The sequence below is a fragment of the Budorcas taxicolor genome, chromosome X (assembly GCF_023091745.1).
Source record: "Budorcas taxicolor isolate Tak-1 chromosome X, Takin1.1, whole genome shotgun sequence".
Lineage (NCBI taxonomy): Eukaryota > Metazoa > Chordata > Mammalia > Artiodactyla > Bovidae > Budorcas > Budorcas taxicolor.
The window spans coordinates 26,997,552-27,017,740 of NC_068935.1; the positions used below are offsets into that span (position 1 = coordinate 26,997,552).

The 20,189-nt window shown below is 37.2% G+C and overlaps 1 protein-coding gene across 1 annotated transcript in view; it reads left to right on the forward strand.

The window, feature by feature from the left end:
- The window catches only part of DOCK11 (dedicator of cytokinesis 11), a 207,495-nt gene that overhangs the window by 181,514 nt on the left and 5,792 nt on the right, over positions 1-20,189 (forward strand). The window contains exons 47-53 of the mRNA XM_052663006.1: positions 6,599-6,721; positions 9,481-9,594; positions 10,121-10,267; positions 16,848-17,058; positions 17,431-17,621; positions 18,055-18,155; positions 19,631-19,769. Coding sequence (XP_052518966.1) covers positions 6,599-6,721; positions 9,481-9,594; positions 10,121-10,267; positions 16,848-17,058; positions 17,431-17,621; positions 18,055-18,155; positions 19,631-19,769 — 1,026 coding nt within the window. The remainder of the gene's footprint in view (positions 1-6,598; positions 6,722-9,480; positions 9,595-10,120; positions 10,268-16,847; positions 17,059-17,430; positions 17,622-18,054; positions 18,156-19,630; positions 19,770-20,189) is intronic.

Sequence of the window (20,189 nt, forward strand, 5' to 3'; positions counted from 1 at the left end):
GAGAATAATAATAAGATGAAATGAAGCAGGAGGAAAGGTTAAATTGGTGGTAATGTGGGAAATGTATTGGAGGTCGATGGATGGCGGCTGGGGGCAGAGGCTGGAATGTGGGCTGCCCTAAATGTCCAGTTGTGAAGCAGCCAGGCCTAAACCCAGCTTGTGACAGGTTCAGGGACCACTGAGGAAAAGGGGAAGACTTGCTGGCTATGCAGGAGAAGAGTCAAAAGTAGCACTGAGATTTCAGGTTTGGATATTTATAGAGAAATGATGGATGGACGATTTTACAGGGAAGGTGATGAATTCCATGTTTTGATGAGTGTTGAATTTGAAGTATCAGTAGAAGGTTATTGAAATGGAAACAACATCAGGTCATTAGACATTAAGAACTGAATCTAAAGAGAGAGATCAGGGTTGGGGAGCTACATCTGGAAGTCATAGCTGTGTGAGAAGCAAAGCACACTGATAATGGGAGATAATATAGCAAGTGAAGACCAGAGAACCAAGAACTGAATCACAGTGACGTTCACATTTAAGGAATGTGAAGACCAAACAGAGAAACAACCAAAGGAGGGCGACTGAAGTGCTTGCAGGCCCACAGAAATGAATTTTTTTAACATAGTATTAAGAAACATAAAAAGCAGCAGTTTAAAGTGATAGAGACACAGTTTGTACTCTATGAACTGTATTTTTTAAATATAAGCAGTTTCAAGCTAGCTCTGGTTCATTTCGCTAACATGATCTATGCCTAGAAGCTTTACCTCCTACCTCTTGTTTTTTGCCTACTACTTCTCTATGAGTCTCCTCAGCAGTATAACTAGAGGCACAGATGTAGAGAGCGGACTTGTGGACACAGTCGGGGGAAAGAGAGGGTGGGATGAATGGAAAGAGTACCATTAAAACGCATACCTGACCATATGTAAAATAGATAGCTAGTGGGAAGTTGCTGTATACACAGGGAGCTCAACCCGGTGCTCCGTGATGAACTAGAGGGCTAGGAACTGGGGGTGGGAGGGAGGCTCAAGAGAGAGGGTATGTATATACACACATACACACACACACACACAGTTAATGACTGACTCATGTTGTGTGCCAGAAATGAATACAACCTTGTAAGGCAATTATCCTCCAATTAAAAAGAAAAAAAGATTCATAACAGTAGGAGCCCGTCTAGCATCAAAAATGCTGGAGTGGGTTGCCATTTCCTTCTCCAGGGCCTCTTCCCGACCCAGGGATCAAACCTGGGTCGCCTGCATTGCAGGCAGATTCTTCAGCATCTGCACCACCAGGGAAGCCCCAAATGATTAGCACATAGTATGAAATTAATAGATGTTTCTTAAGTGAAAAAATAATAAAATAAAGATAATAGTACTATTCTGGTCACTTCACAATAAACATGAAGGTTCTTTATAAGTCATTAAGTGCTACATAAATGTCAGGCTTTATCACTGACCAACTAGATACTAAACTTGGCTTTTACTCCCAGAACTTAGAAGACTTGATGTTTAAAACGTGTTTGCTGGATCAATTAATCATAACCGAGAATCAGATCCTTGAATTTTAATCCCAGTTCATTGCTTGACTGTGAAGCCTGGGGTAAATTAATTCATTTTTGGGGTTTAGTTAGACTTAGATGATTTTCGTGTAAGATCTCCAGTTTGTCTGGGCTCAGAGCAGGAAGATTCCAGGGAGTTCACGGGAGATAAATGGATTAGCACAACTGCAGTTATGTCCTTTTTTCCAAACAGCAGCTTCAGCTTCGTCATAGAAGTGGCCTTAAGCCTGACCCTTTTTTGTACTCCAAGGAAAAGTAGTAATATGTCTTATTAGTTAAGAACTATAATCAGTTTCCTATGTAAACACATTTGTTGGAACTCTTTTGTGTTCTACAGTAATAATTTATATGTGCTTTTCATTTCATCTATACAGATAGAATCATATTCTCCATAGTGCCATTTTATGTTTCAGTTTATATAATAGGGCTTCTTCCTCGTGCCCTAGCCAATGGAAAATAACTGCCACTGATTTACAAGTTTCATTGAAATGAAAGATAGAAACTATTGTTCATTTAGTGGCTTCTTTAAGTAGGTGAATTAAGCCATTAATAATTTAGTTTGTTTTTAAGACTGCATTTCTGACTTTTGAGTTGAAATAGTTTTAAAGATAAATTAACATACAGTAAAATGCACACATATTAGGTGGACAACTTGATGAATTTTGACAGTTGTCTACACCCATATAACACCATGGTAACACATTGTCACGAGAAACCAAAAAGTAGAACATGTGCATTAGCCCAGAAAGTTCCATTGCGCCCATTTGCCGTCAGTCTGCCCGGCCCCAATATCTGATGTAGACTGGTTTTAACAGTATTTGGTGTCATAAAAATGAAATCATTCAGTATCTACCTTTTGTATCTGCCTCTTTTGGTTTGCAGAAATTTTTTGAGATACATCCATGTTGTGGAGTAAATCATAAGTTCTTCTTCATGGCTAAATATTCTATTCTCTCGATATAACATTTTAAAACCCATTCTCCAGTGGAAGGATTTTGGATTGCTTCCAGTTTGGGACCGTTATGAATAAGGCTGCTTTAAACATTCTTATCTGTGACCTTTTATCGACATATGCTTTAATTTTTCTTGAGTAAATACCCTGCTGGTTGTTCGGGAAGTTTTCTATGTAACTTTATATGAAATTGTCAGTTTTTAAAAGAGGTTGGGCCATTTTATATCCCACCAACAATGGATGAGAGTTCCAGCTGCTTCACTTCCTCACCACCATTAGCTGTTGCTAATCTTTTCGTATTTTTGCCATCCTAGTAGACAGGAAGTGGTATCTCACTGTGTTTTCATTGTATTTCTCTAATGCCTAATGGTGGTGAGCATTTTTCACGCAGTCTTTGTCTTTCATTTATCATTTGTGGAATGTTTGTTCAATTCTTTTGCCCATTTTAGAAATTGCATTATTCTTGTTGTTGTTGTTGATTTATGGGAGTTATTTCTATATTCTGCGTATAAGTCCATTGTCAGATATATGTGCTGCAGATTATTTACCAGTGTTGGATTCGTTTATGTATTTTCTTCACTAAGTCTTTTATTGAGCGGAAAGTTTTGGTTTTGATAAAGTGCAATTTACTCTTTTTTAATGGTTTCTTTGTGTGGGTGTGGGTGTGGGTGGGTGTGTGGGTGTGTGTATATTTGGTCTGAGAAATCCTTCCTTACTTCGAGACTGTGAAGATATTGCCTGACATGTTCTGCTATGAATTTTGTTCCTGAGTTTTATGTTTGGGTCTATAATCTCTTTAGAGTTCATTTTTCAGCATGTAATGAGATAGAAGTCAAGATTCATTTTTTGTAGATAGGTATTTTACATTGTCCACACCATTTGGGGAGAAATAAAACTTCTTTCACCCCTGCTGAATTGCTTTGGCACCTTAGTTAAATTTCAGTTCTTTATATGTTTGTGATCTATTTCTAGACTCTGTTTTGTGCCACTGATCTATTTGACCATGTTGATACCAATATCACACTGTCTTGATTGCTGCAAGTTTGTCAGTTATCGAATAATATAGTGTTAGTCCTTCAACTTTGTTCTTTTTCAAAGTCACTTTGACTATTCTGTATCCTTTGATTTCCATATAGAATTTCAGATCATCTTTTCTCTTTCTTCAAAATAGCCTGCTGGAAGCTTTGTCAAGATTTTGTTACATTTATATATCACTACATGGAGAATGGATAGCTTGAACAATACTGAGTCTTTCAATCAAGTCTTGTTTAGGTTTTTAATTCCACCCAGCAATATTTTGTGCTTTTTCAGAGTAGAAGTCCTTTCCTGGATATTTTGTTAGATAATGGATGTTCTGATGCTACTGGAAATAGTATTGTTTGGGTTTTTAATCTTATTTTTCAATCTGTTGTTGCTAGTATACATAAATACAGTGATTCTATATGTTGATGTTATGATCTGCAACCTTGCTAAATCCTCTTACTTGTTTTAGTAGTTTGTATATTCCTTAGGATTTTCTACATACACCATCATGTCATCTGCACAGAAAGATAGTTTCACATTTCCTGATCTCTTTCCCTTCTCTCTCTCTTTCTCTGTTGCCTTCTTACACTGGCTAGCACCTTCAGCATAATGTTGAATAGAAATGATAAGAGCAGACAGTTTGACTTGTTCCCAAATTGAGGAGAAGAGTGTTCAGCCTGCAGGTTTTTAATAAATGTTCTTTATCAGATTGAGAACAATCTCTTTGATTCCCTATTCTGGGTGGATTCTTTTTTAACATTGCGAAGGGATTTTAAATTTTTTCAAATTCTTTTTCTGCATCTATTGCTAGACATCACGTTTTTTCTCTTTTATTCTGTTTACATGGCTTTTCCGTTTACATTGGATTTTTTTCCTTATTCTAAACCAACTTTACATTCCTGGGACAAACATTACTAGTTTTTAACAGATTTTTTTTTATTTCCCCTAAGTTCCTCCTTTCTACTGTTATTAGAAAATTTAACTATTAAATGTTAATATATAGGTTATTCAAGTAGCAACATTTAATGAACATCTATTTACTACCACCCTGCTAGTGACTGAAAAATACAGTATAATAAATATGTTGTCCCTACACGTAAAGAGTCACAGCCTACTTGTAAAGTCAGATACGTATATAACGGGCAAATATAGTGATAAATATCCACCCAATGCAGTATCATAGTAAGAAAAATAGGCCTCTTGTGGCGCTGCTCTGTGTTAATCAGGCGAAGGATCCTGGAAGAGGTGAAATCTGACTTTCCTTACAGGGTTAACTAAGTGAAAGGGATTAAAGGACACGAGGGTACAGAATGGACAAAGGCACAAAGTTAAGACAACACCATGCTGCTTCCGAGAAACTAATAGAGTTCATCACTGCTGGAGCATAAAGTACAAGGCTAGCTTGAGGAGTGATGATTTCATAAACTATCAGCCAGATCGCTGCAAACCTTGTGTGCCAAATGAAGGAATTTGTCCTTAGTTCTGCAAATGATGGGGAGCCATGAGATCACAAGGGAAGAGGGATGTAGTCTGGTTTGGATTTTAATCAAAACCCTCTGGCAGATGTGTGGAGGATAGATTTGAAAGTGCCAAGGCTGGAGGCAGGAAGATCTGTTAGAAAACAATAATGACATCTGGAACCTTAGCAATGAGAGTAGAAATGGAGAGGAAGGGTCAGATTTGAGAAATATTTAGGAAGTGAAAGTGGCAGAACTTGACGATGAACTGATTAGAGGATGAGTCAAGACTGAGAGTGTATTAGTTTCCTAGAGTTGCCATAACAACGTACACAAACTGGGTGATTTAAAATAATAGAACTTTATTGTCTCACAGTTCTAGAGTCCAGAGGTTGGAAATCAAGGTGTCAGCAGGGCCCTGTTCCCTCTGAGACTCTGGGTAGCAGCCTTCCTTGCCGCCTCCTAGCTCTGATGGTAGCTGTTGGTCTTGGATTTCCTTGGCTCGTAGCGACATCACTCCAGTCACTGCCTCTGTAGTCACATGGTGCTCTCCCTGTTTGTCTCTGTCCTTTTGGAGTAAGGCTCACCTAGTAAATCACTGCTGCAAGTAAGTCACTCCAGTATGACATCAACTTCTCTCATCATTATCACCAGTGACCCTATTTCCAAATAAGGTTACATTCGGAGGCAGTGGGAGTTAGGGCTTCAGCATATCTTTGTGAGAGACACAGTTCAACCTATAACAAAGAGTAAAGTCAAAATTGCTTTTAATTTTGTAGCTCAGAGTCTATACGATATGACCCACTGGCTAGGTGGGAAACACAAGGAAAAGAGCTTGTTTAGAAAGAAGATAAATTCAGAATTGTCTAGAGGACATACATTAAGAGCCATTGTAGCAGTCCGTTTTATAGGTCTGGAATTCATCTCTTTAAGATAGAAACAAACTGTTAAGACATATGGAAAGCATGAATAATTGGCATCATCTTTTCATTGTTGAGAACATGAGATGATGGTTATTTTATAGAAGCTGTTATTATGGCAAAGTCAGAGATCTCTATTGTGAGGTATTATACTATCATTCTCACTGGTTTTAGAACCAACAGATAGGAAGGAAGCATTGTTGACCAAAATCATATCATTTTAATGAACCCCGATGTCACTGATGCAGCAGCTTGAAAATTGTGAAATTACCTTAAGACTCTATTAACTGTGTGTAAACATAATTTTAGTGGAAAACAAAAATCATGGACCTTTATAGGCTTAGTGGAATTTACCCTGTTAGACATTTAAATATCCTCAGTTTCGAAAACCATATCCCCTTTTAAAAGTACTTCTGAACATGTCACCTTATGTAAGTTTGGTTAACATCTTTATTACATGCTAAACAAAGTAGTAGTTTTCTATTGTCAATCTTAATTTCATACTTTTAAGAATGTGGTTTCAGTTTCTAGTGTTTCAAGCATGTCATTTAGAATATATAATTACACAACTGTACTCCTGTGCATTTCCTTAAATTTAGTACATTCTGTTTTTTATTCATTTGAAATAGTTCAGTCTAGATTTGCACAGAGCTCAAGTATCTCTAATTCTTGATTGCATTTTTTCTCAATGCAGGAAGTTTTGCTGGAATTGCTAGAACAATGTGTGGATGGCTTATGGAAAGCAGAGCGTTATGAAGTAATTTCTGAAATTTCCAAGTTGATCATTCCAATTTATGAGAAACGTCGAGAGTTTGAGGTAAGTAACTGATAGGTTTGCACCATTCACCTATATATTTTATTTTGATCTTAAATTACTATCCTTAAAAAATTCTGAAAAGTCCTAAAATTCCAGTCCTACCTTATATTCATTTAAATTTTTCAAATGAAATTAGGGATGCAATGTTTAAAATATTTAAAATTAACATTATGCCAGTTTTTCTCACAGCAGTTTTGTCTAGCAATCTTCCCTTCTCCACTCATGGCAGAGAAAAGTCCATGTTGTCCCTCACACACACAAAAAAAAGTTACTGGATTTCCATGTGGTCAGGGAAGAGATATAGGTGTGAATCACTTCTTTTCAATTTGATGGTGAGACTAAAGGTGCTAGCAGATGACAGTAGTGGAGACAATAAGTTACTCCCTTTATGAGGAGCTTTTCCAGTTTTGTCTGCCACATAAATCTTTGATCAAGGGGAATTACTAAAGAACAGTAGTATAGCTGTTGCCAACAGCACTCAACAGGATTTTTTATATTCAAGAATCTGAGTCTATATCATAATTTTCTACCCCTGCTATGCTGGAAAGCAGTGATTTAGGACTCAAGCCATTTTTAAAAGCAAAGCAGTCTATCCTTAAATATATGTAGCAAGTAGTCTTTCATTGTTGAAGGGTCCCAGAGTGAAAACATACATTTAATGTCATCTGTGTAGTGTTCTAATCTCTTCTCCAAATTGGCTTTTATCAAACTCACTTTTTCTTCCTGGTTTCTGGGTCTTCCTACTCTTTGTCCGGCTTTTGCTGTATATGGGGACATGCCTGAAAAATCAGTGCAGCTCAAGTGATTATATTAAAAGGTGAGAGTTAAGTAATTAAATCTAGGTTATATAGATGACAAAGGATAGCCTATGAGAGAAGACAAGAATTGGCATTGCTCTTTCTGTCAAAGCATTGCCTCCTAAGAACCTTTGTAAAAGTGCCAAAGTACCTACTCTCTTACTCTTAAGGTGAAGACCAGGTTATTAGAAACCCAGAGAACATTTTGCTACTCACTTGACTAATAGGGAAAAAAGAAAAATTTATCTTCCCTACACATTAAAGGAAACAATATCTTCTATTGGGGAGCTACTCCTATTTCCTTGTAGAGAGGCAAGGGTCTGAATAGATTCTGAAGCATCCTGCACGGGATGAAGTAATTCTTCAGTGTTCTTTATGGGGTGGGCTGAATAGTGTCAGCCACAGCAGCCATAAAGGGAGGAACACTTCCCTCAAATTGGCTTCAACTGCAGAAAATAGTATGGAAAGAATGTGAAAGAAAGAACATCTGCTTCCGGTCTGCCCTTTTAGCATTGAAATGAAATTCACCAGCGTACAATGAACCGTTGTCTAGTTTGCGGTTCAGTAGCATTTAGCGCAGTCTTAATACTATGCTCCAACCACCTGTCTCTAGTTTCAAAACATTTTTATCATCCCAGGAAAATCTCCGTCTCCTTCCAGGAATCACTCTTCACCCCCTCCCTCACCCCACTGGTGACCACTAATCTGCTTTCCGTCTATGGATTTGCCTGTTCTGGACGTGTCATAGAAAAGATGAATGCAAGATGTGACCTTTTGTGTCTGGCTTCTTTTACTTAGCATAATATTTAGAGGTTCATTCAAGTTGTAACCTATGTCAGAACTTCATTCCTTTTTCATGGCTGAATGATATTCCATGGTATGGCTACACCAAAATTTGTTTGTATGTTTGGGTTGTTTCCACATTTTGGCTGTTACAAACAGAGCTGTTGTAAACAGTTATGAGTAAGTTTCTGTGTGGGCATGTTTTTGTTTATCTTGGAGAAATACCTAAGAGGGGAATTGGTTAGTCACAGAGTAATTCTGTTAACTTTTGAGAAACCACCAAATTGTTGTCCCTTTTACCTTCCCACCAGCTCCTCTGATTGGCACTTGTGTTTGGGGCTTCTTCTTAGAACCTAGTGAATGTGGCATCCTAGTGAATGTGAAATGGTGTCACATTGTGGTTTTGCTTTCTATTTCCTTAATGACTCACGATTTTGAACAGCTTTTCATGTCTTTGTTGGCCATTTTCATATAGTCTCTGGAGAGATGTCTATTCAAGTCCTATGCTCACTTTTAAATTGGGTTGTTTGTCATTGTGTTGTTGAACTATGAGAGTTCCTTATATTTTTTGGATAAGAAAACATCAGATATGTGATTTGCAAATATTTTCTCCTGGTCTGTATGGTGTCTTTTCACATTCTAGATAATGTTCTTTGCATAGTACATTCCCTTTTTCTGAGTGTGTAGAAGAATATATTTTTTGGAAGTGTCTGTGAACTTGTTATAAAAGCATTCCCCACTCAGGCTTTTGCTGTTATTTTTGTGTCTGCATTTTACTTTCCTCTCCTAAAGTGTTTGCATGATTGTTTATTCGCATCTTTCCACCTTAGGGCTCAAGCAAAGCATTTTGCTTCTTTTTCAGTCACAATAATTCAGACATAAGGAAAAAAGTAGTCAATAACACAGTGCTTTTAATGTATATGCTACCATTGAGATATGAATGACATGAAGCATGATATTTAGAATTACAGTGTTATTTGACCATTTTAAGCTCTACCCTCTCACCTAAAGTTGTTAAGGCATTTTTTTCTGTGACCATGGGAGAAGGGAATACGAATGACCCCACCAAAACCATTTTGAAAAGGAAATGGTGTTGTTTTTTTCCCCTTATGCATTTATTGTAGACATTTCATAACTAACCAAAAGATAAAGCTAATTTGTTAATTCTCATATTTTCAGAAACTTACTCAAGTTTATAGAACTCTTCATGGAGCTTACACAAAAATTTTGGAGGTTATGCACACAAAGAAAAGACTTTTGGGCACTTTCTTCCGAGTTGCCTTTTATGGCCAAGTAAGTATACTGTAGTTCATCAAGTTGTTTCCCTTTTTAAACATTCACCTTGAATTATTAGGTTACCATAGCAGCAGCTACTGGTTCTAGGGTTCTGCCTGGGTAAAGCACCTGTCCCAACAGCAGGTGTGACACTTTTCTCATGTAATGTTCACTTTAGTTTCCATATTTAGTCCACGAGGGCAGAGCACAGCATATAAGATTTGAACGTTTCCTTTAGTTTCAATTTCAGTCAAGCTTCTTAAATGTTTATTTAATACCCAGTACTGAAAGTTTTCAAATATAAATCCGGTATGTGTGCAAGTGATGAAAAATCGAGTGTAAATACCTTCAGGCCAGTGATATGCTCATATGACTGAGTTTGAACGTTGTCATTTATTTCAGTTACGATATATGCATGTGGCTTTTAGTACCATGTTTAAAATCTATTTCCAATACATTATTGCTGATTACTTAGTGGATGTTCTGTAAATGCTATATTTGCTCATAATACTTATAAATTATTGTATGTTTAACTTTATAATAGTCTTTTTTTGAAGAAGAGGATGGAAAAGAGTACATCTATAAAGAGCCAAAGCTCACCGGCCTCTCAGAGATTTCCCTGAGACTTGTTAAACTTTATGGTGAAAAATTTGGTACAGAGAATGTCAAAATAATTCAGGATTCAGACAAGGTAACATGCCCTGCATTTTGAAATCATTATTTATTAGTTCCAGATGTGGCACATTGCTTCTGACTTTTTCCTTTTTTAGCTGGTGGAGGAAAGGCATGGGAAATAGAGTCTTTCCAGATCCTAAAAGAAAGGACAGGGGCTTTGGAATCAGAGAGAAGGATTCAGATCTCCATTCTCTGCTACTTGGTAACTGTGTGACCATGTCAAATTTGCTTAACCTCGCTGTGCCTCATCATTCTTGTTAGTAAAATGAACTTAATAATAGTGCTTTCCTCATAGAGTTGTTGTTGGGATTAAATTAGTTAATGTATGGAAAATGATTGAGTTCTTGATACATATAAAAGCCTTCAATAACAACATAGAATCTAGCATGCTCAATAAATGTTAGCCATTATTGTTACTGCTATTGTCAATTTCATACTGTATGATTAAAATAATCTTAGGTGGGACATCCCTAGTGGTCCAGTGGGTAAAAGTCTGCCTGCCAATGCAGGAGACACAGGTTCGATCCCTGGTCCACGAGGATTCCACTTGCTGTGGGGAAACTAAACCTGTGCACCACAGCTACCGCACTGGCGCTCTAAATCCCATATACTACAACTAGAGAGTACTCACTGCTCATTGCAACCTGAGAAAGTCCACAAGCCACAGCAAGGATGATCAAGTACAGCCAAAAATAAAAATAAATAAATAAGTGAGATTTAAAAAAAAATCTTATGACACACCTTTCACTCTTGATAGCCTTAGTTCAGTAGTTATATTTGCAGTGATGTAGGTTTAGGAGAGATGCCTTGATCTAAAGATGATCCATCCCACTAGACCCTGCCAAGGCAAGGATGAGAAAGGTTCCAGCAAGAGAGGCTGTTTCTTAGAGACGTATAGTTCCAGATAGACAGAATTGCGGAAGAGCACAATGGGAATGACTGATTGTCCTTAGTCACCATGGGCATGTTCAGGATGAGAGCTGATTTTTAAGGTAGGAAAGACCTTTAATACAGTGCAAGATCTGCAGGCCCCAGAAATACGTACCGAGTGACTGTGATGTGCATGGTGCTCTGCAAAACACTTGCAGCATTGCCAGAGTGAAAAGCCCTTGGCGATGGTAAAGACACTTCATTTTCTACCATGGAAATGATCTCTTCACTTTGTAAATTTAGCTATATCTTATGGAGATGATTTTACCTTGAACATATGCCTTGGACGTTTAAAAGTAGGTATACTGACAGGCCCAGAATTCATGAATATTTGGCAAAACCACTCTGCTTCTTATCAGTTTCCGCCTTCTGTGTTGTTTTATTGAATTAAGACCATAGAGAAATTTCTCTTTTGTAGCCAGCAAGTTTTAGGCTTGCTACCACACTACCGATAGTATAAATGGAAAGTTATTAGAAAGCCAGGCTTGCAGAAAAACATGCAGTTTTCTACATTATGCTGCCTCTGAAAACCTGGCCAACAGGCACTAATGAGAAACCACCATCAGGCAGCTGGACTCCTGACCCTCTTTGTAAACACAATATTTCAGTCACTCTTCATAGGCAACGGAGAAAAGAAGCAGTTGCTACTTTTAAAATCCTTCTTCTTTGTTAATATGTGAAGTTAAATTTTAAAACACTCTTTTACTTGCCAAAGAACAAAGTCTGCTTAAGGGCACAAACAGGTTAAAGAACAGTGGGCAAAATTTTCCAGTATTTTAAACATATGTTTTGTTGGACCCAGTAATTTCACATTTAAGATTTTATCTTGTAGATGTACACACATAAAGATGTATGTTTAAGATGTTTATTGCTCTTAAGTTTATATAGCACAAATCTCAAAACAATCTAATGTTCATACGGTTAAAGACATGGTACTGCCTTCATAAAGGATATAACTAAACTACTTAAAAGATTTATAAGTTTGGATGTAAACCAATCAAAATATATTCTTTTTTATATAAATTTATTTATTTTAATTGGAGGATAATTACTTGACAGTATTGTGATGGTTATTGCCATACATCAATATGAATCGGCCATAGATGGAATGATACAAAAGTGTTAACCATGGAATCTCAAAGGAGAGAGTCTAGAGTCTTATGGAGAAAAAAACCATTTTTTACTTTTCAAGTGTACTTTTTGAATGTTTTACCATGTTCTTAGTTTATTTTTATAACGTTAAAATCAGTCTTGACCTCTTTTTATTTCTCTTCTATGTTTTTTCTTATTTAGATAATTACCTTCAACTATTTCCTGAGGTTCTGCTGGAGAAATCTAGATATTTAATGGGAAAAAATAAAGAATTTTTGAATATAGGCTTTTTGGCAAAGTTTTAAAAGCTACTAAGAAAGTTTCTATCCCTTGTCACAGCATTGAATACGGTGTTTGCTATGGGTTTTTCACAGTGGCCCTTGATAGGATTGTAGTCATTTCTTTCTATTCCTAATTTGTTGAGTGTTTTCATTTTGAAAGGGTGTTGAATTTTGTTAAATGTGTTTTCTACATTGATTGAGATGATCGTGTGTTTTTTTTTTCCTTCATTCTGTTAATGCAGTGTATTTTCCCATGCACTGGATGAAGGATTCTTAACCACTGGACCACCAGGAAAGTCCCCTATACTAATAATTTTATAATGTATTAATCTTTTACATCATGGAGAAATAAAAATGAATTGTGTTACTATTGTTATGTTAATACTAGATTTTATAATTACCCATGTATTTATCTTTACTGACACCTTCATACAGGTTTGAATTACTGTCTGATGTTCTTTCATTGTGACCAGCAGGACTCCCTGTGGCATTTCATACTGGGCAGGTCTAGTGGCGACAAACTCCTTCAGCTTTCTTTATCTTGGAATGTCTTAATTTTTCCTCACTTTTAAGGACAGTTTTGCCAGATATCAGTTCAGTTCAGTTCAGTCACTCAGTCATGTCCGACTCTTTGCAACCCCATGAACCGCAGCACGCCAAGCCTCCATGTCCATCACCAGCTCCCGGAGTTCACCCAAACTCATATCCATTGAGTTGGTTATGCCATCCAACCATCTCATCCTCTGTCGTCCCCTTCTCCTCCTGCCCTCAATCTTTCCCAGCATCAGGGTCTTTTCCAATGAGTCAGCTCTTTGCATCAGGTAGCCAAAGTATTGGAATTTCAGCTTCAACATCAGTCCTTCCAATGAACACCCAGGTGTGATCTCCTTTAGCATGGACTGATTGGATCTCCTTGCAGTCCAAAGGACTCTCAAGAGTCTTCTCCAAAAAAAAAAGTCTTCTCCAACACCACAGTTCAAAAGCATCAATTCTTCGGCGCTCAGCCTTCTTTATAGTCCAACTCTCACATCCATACACAACTACTGGAAAAACCATAGCGCTGACTGGACGGACCTTTGTTGGCAATATCTCTGCTTTTTAATATGATGTCTAGGTTGGTCATAACTTTCCTTCTAAGGAGTAAGCATCTTTTAATTTCATGGCTGCAGTCACCATCTGCAGTGATTTTGGAGCCCCAGAAAAATAAAGTCAGCCACTGGTTCCACTGTTTCCCCATCTATTTGCCATGAAGTGATGGGAACAGATGCCATGATCTTAGTTTTCTGAATGTGAGCTTCAAGCCAACTTGTTCACTCTCCTATTTCACTTTCTTTTTTTTTTTTGTACTTTATTTATTTTTTTTTCTTACATGTGTTCCCAAACATGAACCCCCCTGCTATTTCACTTTCATCAAGAGGCTCTTTAGTTCTTCTTCACTTCCTCCCATAAAGGTGGTGTTATCTGCATACCTGAGGTTCTTGATACTTCTCCTGCCAGTCTTGATTCCAGCTTGTGCTTCCTCCAGCCCAGCATTTCCATGATGTACTCTGCATATAAGTTAAATAAGCAGGGTGACAATATACAGCCTTGATGTACTCCTTTTCCTATTTAGAACCAGTCTGTTGTTCCATGTCCAGTTCTAGCTGTTACTTCCTAACCTGCATATAGACTTCTCAGGAGGTAGGTCAGGTGCTCTGGTATTCCCATCTCTTTCAGAATTTTCCACAGTTGATTGTGATCCACACAGTCAAAGGCTTTGGCATAGTCAATAAAGCAGAAATAGATGTTTTTCTGCAACTCTCTTGCCTTTTCGATGATCCAGCGGATGTTGGCAATTTGATCTCTGGTTCCTCTACCTTTTCTAAAACCAGCTTGAACATCTGGAAGTTCACGATTCCCTTATTGCTGAAGCCTGGCATGGATAATTTTAAGCATTACTTTAGTAGCATGTGAGATGAGTGCAACTGTGCTGTAGTTTGAGCATTCTTTGGCACTGCCTTTCTTTGGGATTGGAATGAAAACTGACCTTTTCCAGTCCCATGGCTACTGCTGAGTTTTCCAAATTTGCTAACATATTGAGTGCAGCACTTTCACAGCATCATCTTTCAGGATTTGAAATAGCTCAACTGGAATTCCATCACCTCTACTAGTTTTGTCAGATACAGGATTCTTGATTAATAGATTTTTTTTTTAGCACTTTGAATATAGCAGCCCACTGCCTTCTGGCCTCCTAAGTTTCTGATGGGAAATCTGACAATCTTATTCAGGATCCCTTTTATGTGACATGCTAATTATCTCTTGATTGTTTCAAAATTCTCTCTTTGGCTTTGGCTTTTGACATTTGATTTTAATGTGTCTCACCATGGGTCTCTTAAAGTTACCCTGCTTGGAGTTTGTTGAGCTTTGTGTCTTTCATCAGATTTGAGTTTCACCCATTATTTCTTCAGATAGTCTCCCTGCCCCTTTCTCTCACTTTTCTTCTTCAAGAACTCCCATAGTGTGTATGTTCACCTGCTGGATAATGTTCCTCAGGTTCCGTAGCCTCTGTCCCTCTTCAGTTTTTTTCCTTTGTGTTCCTCTGATCGATCATTGATCTTATCTTCAAGTTGGCTGACTATTTCTTACACCTGCCGCAATTTACCTTTAAATCCCTCTGATGACTTCATTTCAGTTATTGTATTTTTCATCTCTGAAAAAATAAGTTTTTTGGTTTCCTTTTAGATTTTCTAGCTATTTATTGATATTGACATTTTGTTGATGCATAGTTTTCTTGACTTTTTCCACAACTTCAGTTCTTTGATCATGAATACTGTTGTTTTAATTTCTTTTTCTAGGAGATCTGCTATCACTTTTTGTTTCAGTGATAGTTTCTATTGGTTTATTTTTCTTTTTTGAAAGGGCCATACTTTCCTATTTCTTTGTATGCCTTGCAGGTTTTTTTGTTGTTGTTGTTGGATACTGGACATTTGTATTTAATATTGTGATCTCTCTGGAAATCAGATTCTGTCCCTGTCCCAGAGTTTCTTGGGTTTTATTTTTGTTTTTAAATGATGTAAGCTGTGTCTGTCCCAAGAATCAGCCTGAGGTGTAAATTTGGGGTCTTCTCAAGTCTTTTCTGAGCCTGTGCCTTCCCCTGAGCATGCACAGTGACTTTCTAGTCACCCTCATTTATGCAGTTGCCTTTGAATGGCCTAGTATTAGATGTCTGGCTCCTAAGAGGGATGGAGAGGAAAATGAAGGAGAGAGGAAAGGTGCTGGTCTGTTTAATCCCCTGAAAGTCACTTTAGGCAGAGGGGGATGCCATTGCAACAAAGGATGAGGTGGTATAAAAATGGCCACAGCCTCTTTGACTGTCTCCCTGTGATCAGAAGCAGCAATCAGCAGTCATAGCACAGATTCACAATATTTGGAAGACGGGGTCTTTGTTCATCCTGGCTCCTACAAGCTGTTCTAGGAATATGCACATAGCTGTCTGCCGTAGTACTTGAGGGATGAGATATGGGTTGCTGCCATTGTGCCCAGAGTTAAAATTGAACAAAATCAATATTAAAGCAATTTTCTGTCCAAGTCTTCCCCTGGAAGTTGCAAGTCTTCAACAGACTCCACAGTTCCAAAATTGTACCATCAGATAGGTAATGATGGTGTAACTATTGTCTCTATAAGAAGGTAGATGTCTGGTGCTCTGCCATCTTCTGAGAATCCTCTCTCTAATAGGTATTTTTTGAGGTGGAATTCAAATGTGCAGTTAGCCATTTTTGTATATGGGGAACACATGTACAACCGTGGTGCATTCAAGTCAATGTATGGCAAAACCAACACAATATTGTAAAGTAATTAGGCTCCAATTAAAATAAATAAATTTATATTAAAAAATAAATAAAAATTAAAAAAGTTGAATATAACATAAAAGCAAATAAGACTAAGTAAATTTTTTTTTAAAAATCAAATGATAAAGCAATGCTCAGCATGATCTCTGGTTTGTAAATAAATATATATGCATAGAAAAAAAGATTACAAGGAAATATATGAGAATGTAAATGATGGTCATTGCTGAGTGGTAGCATTGCAGTTTTTTCTGTCTACATTTCTATAATCTCCAAATAAGCTTCTGTAACTTCTTAATAATCAGAAGGAAACAATCCTTGAAGTAAGAGCAAAGACCTCTTCCAAGTGTGTATTCATCTCACAGTGTATTCAATAACTGTTCCTCAGTTGATTTCAGAGGTGTTAGTAGCTTACCTGTTCCCCGTTTTCCCTTCTGTTGAATAAAAACAAAACATTCTTATTTTCCAGGTAAATGTCAAAGAGCTTGATCCCAAATATGCTCATATCCAAGTCACTTATGTGAAGCCCTACTTTGATGATAAAGAACTCACAGAAAGAAAAACTGAGTTTGAAAGAAACCATAATATCAACAGATTTGTTTTTGAGGCTCCTTATACATTGTCAGGCAAAAAGCAAGGCTGTATAGAGGAACAGTGCAAACGCCGTACAATCTTGACTAGTAAGTAGGACTTGGCATAACTTCTTTGTTTGACATGATGTTTTTTGACAATACAAGCAGCAGCTGGTCAGCAGGAAAATGTAATTGAAATTTTAATCATTTATTGTCCTGCTGTTCAGTCACTCACTTACGCAAACATGCTATGTTATAAACCATTCCTTTGCCGTATGTAATTAGGTAATTCATGCTTAGTCTGAGTCGTCTCAGAGAGAATTTCTCCTTCAGTCCTGAAGTAATACGGCAGCTATTTGGTCTCTAAGGGATTTTTCCAGAGAAAATATGGGGAGAATTAAGCACAGTAGAATTTTGTTTTAATTTGTCTATTTGATTTGCTGTCTTAAAAACTCATTTGTCAATCTTAATCTTTAATAGCTTCAAACTCATTTCCATATGTGAAGAAGAGGATCGCTATAAACTATGAACAGCAGATTCATTTAAAGCCAATTGATGTTGCCACTGATGAAATAAAAGATAAAACTGCAGAGCTGCAAAAGCTTTGCTCTTCTGCTGACGTGGACATGATTCAGCTCCAACTTAAATTGCAGGGCTGTGTTTCAGTGCAGGTATGTTGGTTGCTAACCATGTATTAAACGTTTCTTGTTCCTCTTGCTTTCATAAGGGACAAGCACTAATTGTAATTGTATTATATTCTGACTGGGTGCAAAAACCTCTACATTATTTATTAATTTAATAAAGACATTATGTTCAGTTTCTGTAATTTTTGTGTTATGTCAGAGAGCTTTAACATAAATCCCTCTGACTATAGCCAAACCCTATATTTAGATAGGAGAAATTGTTATGTGACTTGTTAAAGAGTATAATTTTGGCAGATGATTTGCTTTAGTTAATCTTTTTCAATAAATTTGTAGTAAGAATAGTAAATATATTTCTCAGGTATGGATTTTTGTATATTGTATTCTTTTTAAAAAGAGAAATGAAAAAATTACTTTTTAATTACATCCTAACAACTCTCATTTTTCTCCTTTTGTAATTTAGGTAAATGCAGGTCCGTTAGCATATGCAAGGGCTTTCTTAAATGACAGTCAAGCTAGCAAGTATCCGCCCAAAAAAGTAAATGAGTTGAAAGACATGTTTAGGTAAGTGCTTTGTAGTTTTCAGATCAGACCTCTAATTTTTTTTTTTTCACTCCATTGTCGTCTTAAGTGAAATCAAAATATTCACCAAATAATGTCCCTCTAAAAAAAATTCTCGGTTCCCTTTTATAACGTTTAAGTTACCTTCTAATGGTATTTTAGGTAGTGAGGAAATGTGTGATTTCTTTCTTGCTGCAGAACTCAAACAATCTCCTAGTGACCCAAGGCGTTAAATATGGCAACCACTTCATTGCTCTGGATATTGTGACACAAACAGAAGCCTACATTCGTTACATGATTTCCTCCTTTGCCTGGTTGACCTCATGTCACAGCTTTTCCAGACCATTCAGGCTAGGAAGGGTTGGATAGGTTTGCTTCTATCCTGTATCCTTAGTTCCGCGTGGATTCTGCAATTCTAGGGCATACGATAATCTTCTCTGGACTGAGCATCCCTCTAAGCCAAGGCATGTCTGAATGGTTGTGTAATAGAAAAAATCTGTTTCTTATATAAAAGAACTTAGATTCAGAATAAGAGAGATAGATAATTTAAACAGACTGAGTAGAAAGATAATTTCCACTCATTTGCTCCTGACTTATTTCATTTACTTTTCCTATCTCTGTATTATCAGCTGTTTCAGGTTACAGAGTAACCACTACTCATTCCCTTGTAGCTCAGTCGGTAAAGAATCTGCCTGTAGTGCAGGAGACCTGGGTTCAATCCCTGGGTTGGGAAGATCCCCTGGAGAAGGAAATGGCAACCCACTCCAGTATCCTTGCCTGCAAAATCTCATGGACAGAGAAGCCTGGTGGGCTGTAGTCCACAGGGTCACAAAGAGTCAGGCATGACTGAGTGACTAACACTTACTTACTTACTTAGTACTCATTCATTCAATGTTTATTAATGCCTGGCATGTACAAAAAGATTCTACTCTTTGCTGTGACAGGGATACAACACAAATGGTCAGTGAGGTACTTTGTCCCCTAAGATTTGCACTCTAATTATGGATATGAAACATAAACGTATGAAATAATGATAAAAAAGTTTTTATGGTAAGTCATAACCTCTCTGTCACCACTCTTACCAGCCCAGGGCAGATACTTCATGCCTATAAGCACCCAGCACTGTACTGGGTACATAGCCGCAAATAAATTATTTTTTTAATAACTGACATTATCTATAGATGTTAGTTAATGTAAGTGCAAGCATAGCTGATATCATATCAAGTGACTGAGCAGGCAGCCTTCCCAGAGGGTATATATTTCAAGCCAGGCTTTGAAGGAGGTAAGAAACCAGAAGACAAAGATAGAAAAGGAAAGATATTTCAGACTTAGGAGATGGCATTAGCAAAAACACAGTGAGAAAATATAGGATTCTAATCTTCCTTTTAGGCAAGCCGTGGTTAAAGTAAATATTAAATTGTCAGTGAGACTTTTGAGTAATAAATAACAAAAACTTTATCTTTGATCTTCATCTATAGGAAGTTCATCCAGGCATGCAGCATTGCACTGGAACTAAATGAGCGGTTAATTAAAGAGGATCAGATTGAATACCATGAAGGGCTCAAGTCAAATTTCAGAGACATGGTGAAAGAATTGTCTGACATTATTCATGAACAGGCAAGTATTAGGGTGATTGAAAATGAAACCATGATCTGGGGTCCCTAAAGTGTTACTTAGCAAACCTATTAGTTTGAAATAGTATTACCTTGAAATTACTTAGTCTGTTATTTTAAAATTTGTTCTTATATTCTTTACCCATATAAATGATATAATACAAATCAGATTTGAAGCAATCACTGACAGTTGCTTTAGCAGTTGTTTCAGATGTTGAACTGTTTTGTTCTTTGTGCCACAGTGCCATTAGAAGTGAATAGTTGTGCAAGTGTAAATTAATCTACTGTGAGCGTGGCTAAGGTCTTTCAAGAAGGATCCTATAGAAGTGCTAGATCCCTAAATGACTATCCCTGTCTTAGATGTAGGAAACTGGATACAGTTGGCCTTCCATATTTGCAGCTTCCACATCATTGGATTCAACCA